This window comes from Varroa destructor, unplaced genomic scaffold, assembly GCF_002443255.2.
Source record: "Varroa destructor unplaced genomic scaffold, Vdes_3.0 BEIS01000006.1, whole genome shotgun sequence".
Lineage (NCBI taxonomy): Eukaryota > Metazoa > Arthropoda > Arachnida > Mesostigmata > Varroidae > Varroa > Varroa destructor.
Genome location: NW_019211459.1, coordinates 25,704,349 through 25,720,124, shown reverse-complemented (window position 1 = coordinate 25,720,124; position 15,776 = coordinate 25,704,349). Strand labels below are relative to the sequence as shown.

Sequence of the window (15,776 nt, the reverse complement as noted above, 5' to 3'; positions counted from 1 at the left end):
TTCTGAAACAAGTCTCGATTTCTCATCTTTCACCTTGCATCTATTGATTTCTGAAAAGTAGAAACAGTTACGCGGTAATCACTAGGTGACAAATTCAGTTTTATATCTCAATCGTTATTTTTCAAACATTTGAATACATTTATTTACTACCTTACTTATTTTCGTTGCTGGTTGACTTTTGTCAACACTTTTTCGCGGGAAGTATCCTTGCTGGTTTTCTCTCGTTCTATTCATTCCAAATGGAATCAATGTTACTAGGGGGTCAAGACCTCGCCCAGAAAGGGGCTTTAAAGTTAATAATCAGTTAAATCTGCGAGCTCTCGATAATGATATAAAGTTGTTATCATTCCTTATATTTTTATGGTCTTATGGACATGTACAGCGCCCTTGTGCGATACCGGTTTTGGTGCGGGCTTATGCGGATACCGAATTGTAATCGACTGGACTCGATAAGTCGTCATATCGTCCCCATCACTAACAACGTGTAGTTAATAACCAGGTTCAAGTATAATTAGGCTGGGTCGCTGTTTGTCACTTGTTGTGTGATACAGATATGTACAACAAGGAAGACTTCAGTTATAGTCAAATTGCTACCTGTAATCGTCATGTTTAATTCCTACTCAACAAACTAACTGCTTATCTTAATGAACACTGAAGATGTCATTATACAGCCGATGCTAAATAATAGCGCCAACTATCACGAGCCTACATCTGTTTACAATACAAAGTTAGGGTTTTTGTATATACCGGAATTACATGGAACGCTAACGAGCTCCCACTCAATTCACGAATTCACACTCAAAAGCTTTAATGATCAAAAGAAGCTGAGCCTATGAAAAGGAATTCATTCCAAATACTTAATGTACGTTCTTATTAGCCGTTTGGTACTCGGGTTTTCCCAGCTAGACACTGGCTCGGTGACGAAAATGTCAGGTATCTTATTTATTTACAGGCGTCTAAATAGGAACTCTGTGATAGCTTAGTGAGTAACGCATTCACTACTACTCTCAGGGGCACGTTGTGGACGCTGTGGTATATGTTCGAACCCGGGTTCATGCAGACTTCACTTCGTGCTGGGAGCCAACCACCTGTCGGATGCCTAACGGCAATACCGGACACAAAGCTTGAAACATAGAGGCACCTAAATAGGACCTGCCTTCGCCGTAAATTCAAAGTAGGTTTATCACAGCCATGACGTTAGGTCGTCACTCCTTCTAGTAAATCAATATCACGCCAACGACTGCAACCACGTTTTAAGCTCATGCATCGAGCGGGCTGTAAATAGGGATATCGATAACTATCGATAGAACGGGCACGTTGCTGTGCTTGACTTTATAAGCGTGATTATCAAAGAACATAATAAAAACGAAAAAGTTCCACTTCTTTAACGAGGGTGGACAGAATGAGCTCTCAAACTGTGCCCGTTTGTATAGAGCAGCTTGGCGTGATGATGTAAGCGTTGCGATGCACGTAACGATGCACGGACCACTAAAAATATCCGTTGGCACAATTCATATGGAGTGGTTTTTTACTGCGAAATCACTAATTTAGCTGCTTCCGCCTAGACGACCATTAAAAGTTACCTAATACACGTTTTTCTTGTTTCACCCTCGAAGCTGTTAGGCATTGCCTCGGACAGTGGGCTCCCAGCAATTTAAGCATGGCCACATTTAGATCTAAAGTTAAACCACCACGTGTATCGACGTACGTTAGGGGCTATGGGGTAATACGGCTGGCATTATTGCGTATTATTTCTATATATGGGCGTATGGATTCTTCATTTGTTCCGTTAACGTCACTTGCCCAATCTATTTTTAACCTCAACGATTTTATTAAAAAAAACTACTGTTATTACTATAGGTAACCATTAAGAACTGGCATACCACTTAGCGCTTGATATCTAGGTAAACCAAATAGCGCATGTTTCGCAAAGAGCCCACGGCAAAAGCTTGCTGAGACGCTTAACACTGATTTGACCACTCGTTTTTCAGTGTATTAACATTACGTAGTTTAATTCATTTTATGAAACCGCCGTGAGAATCATAAGATATGTTGTCGTCTCTAACTATAACACGGTTTGCAACCTCATTTAAATTAGCTAGAAGCATCCTGACCTTCACAGGTATCAGGTCAAAATAAAGTTTCTGTTTCTCAGAGATGGGGCACTCTTTAGGAGAAATTCTACCTTGATGAAGAGTGATACGACATAATTTGTCTGATATTCCACGGCAGCTGCTTAAGTTGTTAGGCATTACTTAAGACGTCTGATATATCTGTGTCTGAATTCAGATTGAGATCAGCAGTCAGTCGCTAAGTTCAGCAGGCGTCCGGCTCTGTAGCAGTAGTTCGGGGATCGATGTTCTGGTGACATAACAACGACAAGCTGCTTGATTATTTGAAACAAAAGTTCGACCTTATCTTTAAACGGAAAAATGAATAGTATGGACGAAGCGGTATTGGAGGCTCAGAAGTAATGTATTCATCTATTGATGCCTTTTTGCTTCTTCTATAAATTTCAAGTCGTGCAATACATCGTTTCTGATGACATCAACATTGCTTGCTAATGCACATTTCTACGAGAAAAATGGTAAGACTTATGAAAACAAACATTAGAGAAAAATATGTTTCGCCCCTAAGGCGTGCCTTTGCAACGATAAGGGCAAAACTATATTTCTAGTAACGTATCTATCCATGCTTATAACGGTTTTCCTGTCAATTTGATGATTAGTGATATAATATCTTTGAGTTCTTGATGTTGCATCCCGTACAAATCAAAGTATCAATTTATGTGTAGATTTTAGCTCTAACTTTCCTGTTTCGCAACACAGAATCAGTCAAGCAATTTTGTAGGTTAGATCTGTAAAAATGTTTCATCTACGCAATCCAGTGTGTTTTACAGCATCGACTGTCAACATTTGGAATCAAAATCTATGTTTTATCTCTTGTAGAACATGGCGTAAGTTCGACTTGCGTGAATAAATAATTTGAGCGCTAACGCAAACCTACTGTATATTTATTTGCAAAAATTGTTCAATAGTCCCTTTAAGAGAGGCTGTCAAACGGAACGCAGCGAACAGATACAAGTGTGCAGGAACGAATCGTGTTTCGATCACCTTAAATAGCTTTTTTTTCACACGAAAAACTAATGGACGTACTTTATTTTCCATGTTAGATAATCTGAGTTACCAAAAAAAACTAAACAGTTGTATAATAATAATTCACGTTTCAGAAAAACCAGAAGCATGAATCGAAAATCAAAAAACAGAAAGCTCTGTTTGTAACTGCTAATTCAGCTAAAGTTGAAACCTCACGGTAAAAGATTCAACAATGCCCTTGTAGCGCTATCCTAAGCGAAGACTCGTCGTTTCCGCAGCTTCAGCATGCAATATCGATCGTTTAGTAATGATTTTTATATGGTTACTATTTCATATATTAAATCTTTAATATATTATAGCTTCACATGTAGAAAATCTGTATAATATTTGCATTGTGCTGAAAGCTACTGGAGACGATAGGTGCTGGGACATTTCAGACATCTAAAAGCCTAACAAAATTATCTGTGAAAAAATTGTGAAATCTGGCAACAACTTTTTTTACGATCCCGTAGCTGGGGGCAGTAAGCGACTGGGCTTAAAAGACGCGTTTTATTCTATGTCAATACAAAAAAAAGTCTGCTTTGCAGCCTGATAGCTAAATACAGAATTTAGAAGCTGAAGTCACACCTGTCGTGGTGAGCGTTAGGAGAGTCAATTAGGGCCTCAGATTTTGTTATTGCGCCCCGATACTGTCAGAAGAATTAGAAGGAAAAAACAGACAAACCGATTACGCAATCAGAAATAGTGAACAGCTAACTGCCACCACGTAAAGCCGATGTGAATGGAGGATCTACCAATGTCTGCCACCAGAAACTTTTAGCGCTTAGCCCGCTTCAAACAGTAATAGTATCACAATGATATGGAGAATTGTTTAAAACGAGGCTCTCCTTTTGACTACGTCTTTGCTTAATAATGCGCTGGAAGGTTCCGATAGATCTACTCCCACAGATGTCGGTGAGTGGTGTTGTACATCTAAAAGTCCTTCAACTTTTATTCAGCATCAACAGCTTTCAAATGCCGTAGAGGTCGCACGCTTCGAATACATTCAACTATTTAACGCCACCACCCCGTTTTTCTCTGTCGGCTGCTACAAAGCCTGCCCAAGCTCTGTTCAAGTTAGCTTAACAAAAGGTTCAGATAATCTTCGTTTTCAAATGTTTCGGGTTTTTTTTTATGTCATTTGGCTTCATATTAATTGCTCTTACGATGAACGATCAGACCAGAGTTGCTGTCGTAGTATATTTGTATATATATATATATATGTGTGCTTAGAATAAATTGGGACACCACGGGATTCGATGGGCTACTTGTCGTAGCGTGTATGCGTTCATTCGATATGACTAGTACCGCGGAAAAAATACAGACTTTTCTAGGCAAAGACCGGATGTTTGTCTTTAGACTACGAATGAAGATTGGCTATTGGTTGCACGCCGGACAAGCCGTTACCAAGGTTATAAATACTGTTGGTTATCTGAAGTTGACCGCCGACAATTTGGTGCGGCTTCCAAAGAATACGAGGAAGATTTCCATGGGAGAAAACGGAAGATTTATAGTCGGAATTAGATTAGGATGGCTCACAAACTCATTAAAAGGATTCCTAAAATCTAATGTAGCTGTTTCAGAATCCTGCTGGCCCCGTTACGACGTCTTCACGTGCGGTCTATTTATCGCATTGTTCAACAGTTCGGGTTTGAACCCGTCGGCGGCATACGGCATGCAACCGGCATTGCAGCCCCAGAATTACGAATGGCCGCTGTTAATCTGGCATTGGTTGGCGGTGTTACAGCAGCTATTTCTTACGACTCACTGAAGCGCTTGTTCTTCTCGGCCTGGCGGCAGTCGAGGCAAGCTACCGTTCTTTCAAGTCAACTTACTTTAGCCGCTCCTATTTCTATTAGTGCACGTCATGCGGTACGAGCGGTTTGCATAGCTAGTGCGTCAATTCTATTGTTGCTTCAATGCTGGTGCCGCTGATGTTGGTGTTACCGCTACTTAACATGAGTATTATTGTTGCCTGCTACACCAATTGTGTAACAGCCAACGCGGGCTGAGAGCCGTCCGTTGCCTTCAGATTGAACCAGCATCCGCACGAACGACTGCGGGCGCCGCTTAAGTCGCTGATCCTGTAGCAGCGATCAACTTGGCCATACGCTGGTGGCAGGACACGAGCAAACCCCAAACAGCAAACGATGCTAACGGCAGCAGTAGGTAGTGAACGTTGGCAAAGAGCAGAACCAGACCGCCCTTTCCCCGCTACAATCTCACTCCCCGATTGCACCCTCTAGTTTTGGGCCTGCACCAGCAGAACGCTGACATGGGCCCGCAGTAAGAGCTGTACGAGCGAAACCGTATGTTGCGGATCTCTGTGTGCTTGTCGTCGAAAAAACATGATGTCCTATTGGTGGCCTAGTGGTTGTCGCAAACGAACGATGGTTCTATAGCATTCTATTTGTGCAAAACAAAATGCATATAGCAGTATCGAGGCGAATATTAACGCAGTAAACTTCGATTTCTCAAGGGAAAGTCATAAAAAAAAGTGCGGCTGCCTCTGACGCACGTGTCTTGTACAGTCACCGACTAGCCAGTTCAGCGATTGCTGCCAAGTCGACTTCAATACAGTTCTAACAAACGGTCGCCGTGGTTAAAAAGGTAAAGAGTACGGAACGTAAACAGAAAAAAAAGCCAGAAGAAGAAACGCCTGACAACAGCATTAAAGAGGGGATCGAAATCCGACGCGAATTGCAAGCTCGGCACAGTTTAACGAATTAGAAAGCTGCTGGAAAGACTCAGAAGAGAAGAGAAAAAAATGAATAGGTGTCTAACCTATGTTCTCATTGTTGTGGCTTTCTGGGCATCTCGCGACCACCGAAACATCTGGATGAGCTCTGACAGATATAAGCAACTCTAACATTGTTAAACCTATGCCGAACGTATTCCGTTTCCACTATTTCCGTCCCTCGTCTCATTCGTGCTCTTTCACTCGTATCCATATGATCTTAGTTCAAACCTCGTTATCACCAGACTGAAGCAGTCACGCCTCGCTGCAAATCATTCCAGCTAACGTCTATACTTCAAGAGCCCACAGCGAACCTTAATACAACGCGAGCGGTTCCCGTCATACCTGCGTAGTCGATTTACATCCCACTGCACCAACCATTAGCCCGTGGGCGTCCAGCTCCCCGGTTGACCGTCTCGTTCGTCCTGTAGAAACTGTAGGGCTTAATATTGCGTAGACCAGCTGGTGGCCAGATATTACCCCGTTGGGTTACCAGCCTCAACGTTAAGCCTTCGTCCTCCAGTCGATTGTCGCTTCGCCGTTCTTCCAGTAGAAGTAGACGCTACAGTATTCGTTAGCGTGGCAGGAACGCTGGCGGCGTATAGTCGCTCGAGCCATTGTGGAGTCCGGCGTTGGCGAGTAAAGCACTTCGCTGCCGCTGCTGCTACAGCCCATCGCTGGGAGAATGGGCGAGCGAGTTTCGAAAACGAAACCATCCGGATCACTCGCAGAGAGGAGGCGGCCAGCGGCCGTTGACGATCGCTTCTAGATTGCACGGACAGCATCATGCGGCGACTATGTGTTTGGCCTGCTTCGACTATACCAGTCTCAAACTACACTACTTCGCTAACAGGCAGACATCTAGATAACATCGTTCGTCGCTGTGTTGGCGGATAGGCAAACAGCCCTGAGGGTTCTCTTATCCATCTCATAGCCAAGTCGACGCCCTGTAGCGTATCCTATCGCAGCCGTTCGTACTACCTCTCTGCCAGATGTTGTTAGCGGGGATGACGCCTACGAGTGCGCGACCGATAGCAGCCGCCTAAACAGTAACGGATTCGCCAGTAACAGTCGCGGTAGATGCGAACGCGCCACTGTTGAGAGCTGCGGTTGAACAGAGACGCGCAGCCGTGTCCAACTATGCTTAAAGTATTGCCATCGACAACAAGCATCCACTAGTTACCATGGTGGAGTTTGTTGTTGGCGCGCCACGATTCATTGCTACTGCCCACTGCGATGGCAAGAAACAGCATCAACATCCGTGTAGGGCAGAAATGAGCTTGTGCTAAATAAAGCTGGTAGAAAATTTCTACAACGCACAAAATACAACGGCTCTGATGATAGTATCTGCCCAGCGTGGTCATTCGACCACGAGTACCATGGACTGAGTAATCGTTCAAAATCCGATAAGAATTACGAACTCGTATAGATAACAACCTGCTCTGTGCCAGTGTATGTATAATAATCGGAAGCAATCGTAACTGTCGCATACGCTGTTCTTCCGGCAGGCCTTCTACAAATAGTGACGATACCCAGCCGTTCAAGAAGCTTACCCGTACGTATCATCCTGTTGCGAGCTCTCTGCCGCCAAGGTAAGTGGCAGTCTGCTTGACGGCGCTAGCTTCTAGCTTTATCCCATAATCTCGACGCGACAGGCCGACCCAAACTGAAAAATTCACTCCGCTTCGTCGCTTTGTAATCAAGATATCGTTTCATTGCAATAGCTTCGTTACTATCAAGCTAATATTTTCGTTATCTCGATTTTACATGCATAACTACAGCGTGTGTTTTTGTTACCACTACGGAAATCTGCGTGTCAACCGTGCCATCCGGCGTGCAACTGCATTTCATTGATTCCTAGCCAACATGAACGTTGGAGTTGAAGTACGAAGTATGCGCTACTTCAAGTAATGATTCGCTAGAACACGAGAGCAGTTAACGAGGTCGTGATATCCTGCAATGACTAGAGTTTGATGCGTGAGAGATTCCTTAGAGATAATAAATATTCTGTACGAGACAAGCGTAACAGCGAAAATACAACGGGGTTAACGTCATCGAATGTGGAACGCAGATGAAGCGTTAGTAGGTTTTCAAATCGTTGGAACGACACGTGCCAGTTGCGACGCTCATAACCAGCGGGTTAAGTTAAACGTTCTTCAACGAAGTTCTTTAGAAACAGAAACAAATTACGATCATCAACATCAGAATCAGCGACGAAGTTCTGAACAGGGGGCAAGACTCCGTAGTTCGATGAAGCCGGCATTACTGCATCGTACATGATTATCGTGCAGTTTATTGATTTGATTCCTGTGAATGCTAAACGAAAAAGCTTCATTCAGTGAAACGGCGGAGAGTCAGACGATAGAGTGCTGTGGTGTCTATGTGCGAGCACTGCGTCATATTGGAATTGTTTTTTTTCTTCTTTTTTTTTTAGTAGAAAAGCATTAAGGTGAAGTACACGAACAGGTTCGCCTTCAAATCGGTCGTCATGCATGTTTTATTACACGTTCTTCACACGCTGGGCTCTGGCGTGCTCACGTTGCTAAGCCTCCCCTCGTTCTGGTGTGTAGTGCTGGTAATATGCTTTGAGGTAGGTGTTTAGCTTCACTGTATTAAGAAAACCGTACGATAATGTTACATTAAAGTGGGTTGCGGGTCCTTTTACAGTTGAATCTTATTTAAATTTTAATTTTTATCCGCGCATTAGCAGGCTTGTGAATCCGTGGTCGAAGTCTTTAACTTGTCGAGTCAAGGTACTCGCGAGCTGTTTCTGCTAAAGTGTTTCCTCTATATAGATAGGCATATAGATTGGATCGATTATTCTTGAATAGAATTCTGCTGCTGGATAGGAATAATGGCAAAAATTAAATGTTAATAGTTAGACGCACCAGATGCCTGTAATGCTATCGAAGCCTCGAATATGAATTTAACAATGCACAGATTGTGCATTTTTTTTTTTAGTTAGAATTAGGTGTACATTATACCTGGCTTAGAAATGTTTTACGCTTTAAATTTTACCATTTGATCATTCACAATGTTTTGTTTCAAGCTGCCATGAGTGGTTCACTCCAAGACATGCGTCACAGCGTTATGAAACAATAGAATAATTGAAGCACGGTACAAGAGCGAATGGAACAATAGAGAAAAGTAGATTCTTTATGGCCATTATTGGAAATAATGTGTTTTTTGCCTGTCCTATTCATGGTCATTATGGTCGAGCTTCAGCGATGGAGCCGAAACAAAGATCGAAGCTCCGCATGGAACAGACTTCTTTGGCCATTTGAACAAATAACGATTTACTAAAGTGATTTTACTGGCACCATTTCTGTAGAACTGCATGATAATATAATAACTAGCTATAATGAAAGAGGTTACACTAAGAAAAACAATCGAGAAATTACGGGATATAAGAATGCCAACTATATAATCTATAGAGTCAACTATAAAAAAATAATAATGATACGATAAAAACTATTCGTTTTTCCTCATTGTTATTGCCACCGCTGTTCGGCTGATCCATTATGATGAAATGAGTTACTCGCTATGGCGATTCTATGCTTTTTCGCAGTTTAGTTCTTTCTGTCATTGTTATTTGTCAGACTAATTAACTGTGACTGCCCAAAGCAGGGATGGATTACGTAACGGTACACACGCCTCAACGTTAGAATTTTATGTCGATATTCTACTAGTAAATTGTTATCGCGTGCTAGCGTCGATTGCTACCGCGTTGCGAAGGATGAATGTCCATTAATGAAGTTGGTCGTCTGGCTTCATTGGGTCGTTGATCATTTTCGAATAAAGCCTTTGCGTAGAATACCAGAAGATTCTCGATTCTTGTACTCTGTTCGTTGCCCCAGCCAGACGATAGACACAACTCAACAATGGTTTCCTAACCCATATTAGTAAAAGGCAGCAAAACATCTGTTATCTATAAAGAACGTAAATCTCAGTCCCTCCCGTTGATATCCTGTCGTAGACAACCCCTATAGTCGGTTACACGGGCCAGTTTTGATTGTAAACAATTTTGCAAATTCGAGATATTCTCACTTGCGTACATGTAGGAAGCAATATATGTAGTGTCTTATTTTCAGTGTGCCATAGAATTACCGCGGTAACAGGCCCAGCAAAGGTGTCGTAGACGGCTAGCTGGTCAACCAAGCCAGCCGTTTATAGTTTGTCTAGACGTGACGAGTTTATTCGTAATTTCCCTGGAGGCCGGTGACGATCCGTTGAGTTTAATCCGTTAAATTACCAGGTCGTGCTTGAAATCACTACGTTTTTACGATACCATCACGGTTTTCCATTGGGGCTGCGTAGAAAACAAGCCACCTTTTCTTTAATCTGAGAAGTCTTCGTGAAGTATGCATATATATATATATATAGGGAAAATGGCACTAGTCAACTGGTGCAATGCGCGACCACCGCTGGTACTTCGCATCGGGTGTGACGCCTCACCAGTATAATTTGTCTGGAGAATAAAATAGTCCGATTACTTTCCAATGTTTAGTCATTTTTGAAAGTAGCCAAAAGGCAAACAACAATATAGGACGCTCGATGGTTTTTACCGTACAACAAAATGGAGATGGAGTTCCTCGTGGATAGGGTATCCGCGAGCATACGAACTGCGAAAATCGCCTTTGCGATGACAAGGGGAACAGGGGGAGATACAAACCAGATATAGGTCGACCGCACAGCAAAGTGAAATGTGGCAGCAAGCATCAGAACGTGACTCGCGATCCGAATTCACTCCGAAACATTCTGCGAACAACGCAATGTTTATGGGCGCATTGGCTTGAGTGACCCAACTATGGCTTCCTTAGGTAACAGAAAGTTGTCAGTTATTGTTCGATAGTTACACGCTCTTTTCCGTAGATATTGTGTACCCAGGATCTATGAAGAAACGTAAAAAGAAAACGTAACCTACAACAAAAAACAGCTACCTACGAACCACTAAGACAAGACCGAAATAAAATGCTCACTTAGTTAGCTTGTCCTTACTTTGGCCACAAACGGCTACCCTGCTTTTGGGACAGGTCGCACCTGTCCCAAAACCAGGAATTGTTTTCATCGACGACCTACTATTAAAAGATAATCAGGCTGGTATGAGAAAAAAAGTTGGGCCTAAGTATTGCGCTAGGTTCCATCATTTTTGTGGTGACTGTTTAGCCACCGGTGAACAGCGGCTCCGTGTAAATCGGACGAACATATTAGGGTGTTTAATGGTCGTCACGAATCAGCTGAGAACTTATTCTCTAGATGACAAGAGAATCCGGCAGTGAGTAATTATCTATCAGTAGCTCCATTGCTTATTATCCTGTGCCATGGGTTTCAGAATAGCTTTTTTAGCTTCGTCAAAAATTTGCTCTATATAAGTTACGTGGAGTCAGACGAATTCATCTATTAAAAAAATAACATGGTAGAGGGTATCGTTGACGTAATTTTCATAGTGAAAAAACGTATGCGCATTTAACTGCGTTGTGGATGCTCCGCTTGCAACATTAAAAATCCGCCAGTTTTGTCGGATTCGATGATAGTTCTTTTGGCGTGCAGTCGGTAAAGGAAAATATACGACTACTTGCGACGAATCGCGCCTTTGAATAGTTACAATTTCTGAAAAATGGTACTTGTGAATAAACTGTGTCAATCATAAGACCAGTAATAAGTCTAACGATGCTTGAAGTATTTATTTGACCTCACTTCATCTTTATATTGATTTAAGATGACAAAAATGATAAGGAAACATTGTACGTCCGACACGGGTCCTCGTAACTTCGTGCTCTTCATGCCACTACTTGGCCTTTACAGCTTGTCGCGCATGGATTAGCGCATGTTTAGCCACTCTAAACGATTCAGACTTTGTACTAACGGCGGATAAAACGTACTATGCTGTGTTATCACGAGTTTTTCCCATAATCGAGGGATTGAGTCTGTGTCACTGAGGTAACCAGGCTACCAGATGTATGATGCAGGGCCAACTGGTAACGGCGCCTTAGACCAGCGTTCCTTACCGTATCTATAGTCGCCATAGGTGATCAGTCACCAACCTACGAATGCCATTACGAATAACAGGTAGCTTCTTGCAGAGTTTGTCTACATAAACATGACAGGTTTTTTTCTCTTCGTAGCAGTAATAAAAACGATACACACAGTCGTGGACGTTTGAGCGTAGCACCGCATATATATGTGACGTTCGTTATATGGAAATGCGTTTTAGACTAGGAAACGCGTCTTAACAACGTAGTTTACTCTAGCTAGCCATAAGATTTTGTAAACAGGACACCGGTAAGAAGCCATGGAAGCTATTGCATAGAGAGCTTCGCATTGCAAATAACGAATACAGCCAAAAAAAAATATATGAAAAAATAGAAACAACCACGAGTTATGGATAAACCATGAAATTAAAAAGAAAATATATATATTATTACAATTAAACAATTACTTCAGGTGAATCGATTTTCGAAAAGAGTAATGGCTTGTAATATGGCCCGATAGTTTCAACGCTCAGCGCAGAACGTCGTTCGATGAGTAGCCTTTTACAAACATCTAGGCCTATTGTATCCTTTACAATAAGTCTACGGTCACATAATAAGCTCGAAAAAAAATCATAGGCTTAGTAACTGTCGTTTAGAAATTTCTTTGATCACGTTTTGTGTAACCAGTAATTTGACGTCCCGAGAATGTTTTCACACGCATGCTATATCAGCGACCAACATTAAACTTCTGCGCTCCTATTGACCAAATCTAATGATTTATATCTTTCTTAAAATGGTCTTCCAAGACATAGGACGAATCTATCGGTGTTGAAATAGTACTGTTCGACAATAGTCGTAAATGCAGTGCGTTAGGTACAACATCTCTGTGAAATTTGCATGCATCAGTATCTTCCCGTTGTATACATTGAGCCTCGAGTGTGGACAACGCGCATAAAAGGGGGGCCTGTGTTTTGAAAAATCCACTCACGTTTCTTAACGTGTCTTTTCTAGTATACGCTTCATAATGAGAAATTTTAAAAAAAGCAAAAGATTGTTTAGGTATCGAAAGACGTGAACTTAATCACGTAGACGTGTGTATATATATATACCAATAATCATGTACGTGGACCAGGAATACTTTCATAACGTTCCGCTTGCAGTTTTGTCCTATTCACGTTGAAACGTTGACGGCGGTGATCATTGTGAACTGTGTCACTGGAAACGAGCCCACAACGTATAGTTGGAAGTCTACGCACTTTCGGGCAGTGCACCCAAGGACACCTGAGCACTCCTTCCTCGGAAAAAAGCTCGTCAATGACGTCAGCACGGTTTCCGCTTCCAAAAAAAACGTAGATTTTTGCTATCTGCCGTGTCATTGAGTATCTCTGATTGACCACTCCTTTTACACTCCAATTACACAGATTACAAGTATTCTGCGTATCGACGGCTATTGCCTAGCAGTCGATGCAGCTGGTACGCGCCCGCTGAACCGGGTATCGTTGGGTGACATTTACGCGTACCGAATGAACGCTAGCTCTTACCAATGCAGTGCATTAAGATCGGACTGACATACACTTGACATATTGTTAGCCTTCTGTTTAGTTATATTTTTCCAGTGTACTAAAGTGGATAAATGAATAAGCAAACCGTAGTCTACACCTTTATGATAAGGTTCTTCACTCTGGCTTTCGACACCTATTACAACCGGTTTTGGTTTTGCTTGACTTGAAGGGTTCCCCTGCGTGAATACACAAATGATCCTTGCTGGCCTGCTTCGATCACATCAGCCCTCAGGAAAATCAAGAGAATATGGAACATTCGAAAGTAGTATTGCGCTTCGAAAGACTGATGTGATAGCGCTGTGACAAGGTATTCATATAATGTGTACGTAGCAAAGGTTTAGAGCGCACCAGTCTTCTCGCCACTGAAATAATGATAATACCACGTAGCTGCCTCCCTGTGCCATAACAGATACGAGATAACAAAACCATCTACACGTATGTGTTCATTTAACGGTTCTTTCATGTCGTATCCTAGTTAATCTATGGTCAGGCCGTTATCGTTATCAGCCAACAAGGTGTATGTTTGCAGATACGAAACATCTTTATGCCACTTTTACTATCAGCCATCTGCACATATGAATCCACGGCGGCGATCTATTAACCGACAAAACTAGTACTCACGAACTATCCGATATCATTTCCCTAAACAATACGTCGCACGTGAAACGAGCGCGCTACAGGCTCCTGTTGCAGCTTCTCGTTCTTCTGTTTCTGGACGGCTATGACGCAGGCAAGACGTTAACTTTCGCAGTGTCTAGACGTCTTCTCATAGCGTTAGTGTGTGTTCTTACACAGTTATTGCAGCGCTCCGCTGCTACGCATAGATAAGCAGACCGACGTAAAATGGGCAACAGTCACTATCAATCCAGTTGCTATGGCTGCAGGTGGAACAGAAAGTGACCAGATACGGGCGCGTCGGTATGACACAACCAGCAAGGCTTATACGCTTTTAATGTACTCCCTACTATAGACTTAACAGAGAGAAAGTAGACGGACTCGTCGGCCATTACGACGAATAGTGTTATTTCCATTCTTTTTACCCTAGTAATTAACTCGTATACGAACGTCTTGTCCGATTGATGTTAGCTGCCTGAGCCACGTAAATATGATTCGTACTAGTAGAAGATGACAGACCATGTCACATCTAGCGTGTGTACGTGTCTGTCCGGCAATGCCCAGTTGCGTTTTGCTGCCACCGATGTTTTCGTAAAAATCAATCACATCTACTGTATAATACAATGCAATAACGATATCATCAAATAAAGAGCGTTGAAATGGGTCGTAATAGATCAACGAGGGGTTGTTAGAAGAGTGATATTTTCCTTGCCCAAGCACGTAAACCGTTCTGGGCAATCAATCTCTTTAACAACTGCCAATATACTTATAAGCTAGAAACAGTCTTAGTTTTAATCAGCAAAATTAAATGCAGCAAAGAAACCGCTAGTTTCAAAACATATTTCTGTTTGGGCGCCATCCCTGTTGCCAAATAATGCCAACGCACAGATGTTGTCCTTGTGTAATAACGATAGGCTTCTGCCCTAGCTAGATGTAGCCTTAACAAGGTCGAACTGCAGATTCCATCTACTTAGCATTCGTGTCACTGAAAATGCAGTTATTTTCGCCCAAACGGTCCAGCGCCACTTAGAAGACGAGGCGAAACGCATAGAACGATAAATATTACAGTGAAAAAAAATGAAGGTCTTATAAGGCGACAAAGGAGATAATGATGCGTCTTCCTAAACGGTACTAATAGCCCTGACTGAAGGTTTCTGTTACCCTCTCGTGTTTGTCCGTGGCGTGCTGTGAACACGTTGGGTTATTCTGTGTTCGCTGTTTATCTGGAAGGCTTAATCAGGTAGGCAGGCAACAACAGCTGTTGGCGACGAAATAATGAATACGCACGACATAAACTGAAAAAGGTCACACATCTAACCATTACAGCCATGAGGTAATGCTTGCTACGTTCGATATTACGATTCGGTATTCTGTGAGTGTCAATTGAAAATCGTAGGAATCTATTATGATAAACGCAATATGGCGTGCTGTGTTTTGGGTATTACCAGTCTGTCTCAATTAATTGGTAGTTCAAAATAAATGGGGGTCCTTGGAAGATGTTAGCGTAGACAACAGCAAGTAGTGGGACAAGATCTTTTCGCGTTAGAAAGTTTTTGTCATAATTATTTCCTCATATAACTATTTCAGAAGCGTTTATTTGAATTCATAGTAAACAAACCAGTCTTGTTACTGTGTCTTTTTCGTTCCGACTGCCGTAGAGACGATTGTTTTTTTACAGTTTTGTTAGGTACGAAAAGAGCGAAACCCACCCACGTCTCTGTAATGCGTCCACTGACTTTCCGGATCTCTGTATGGT

The 15,776-nt window shown here is 42.3% G+C and overlaps 1 protein-coding gene across 6 annotated transcripts in view; it reads left to right on the top strand.

Moving 5' to 3' along the window:
• Window positions 1–15,776, top strand: part of LOC111253463 (E3 ubiquitin-protein ligase AMFR-like) — a 60,736-nt gene that overhangs the window by 24,917 nt on the left and 20,043 nt on the right. Inside the window, exons 1-2 of one of the 6 annotated variants that reach the window (XM_086993448.1) lie at window positions 6,734–7,463; window positions 7,653–8,461. The exons of 3 other annotated variants lie outside the window; for them this stretch is intronic. In XM_086993448.1, the coding sequence (XP_086849574.1) occupies window positions 8,360–8,461 (102 nt within the window). In that variant the 5' untranslated portion in view covers window positions 6,734–7,463; window positions 7,653–8,359. Of the gene's footprint in view, window positions 1–6,733; window positions 8,462–15,776 lie in introns of those variants that run through there. 2 more of the 6 variants (XM_086993450.1, XM_086993452.1) reach the window with 2 other exon arrangements.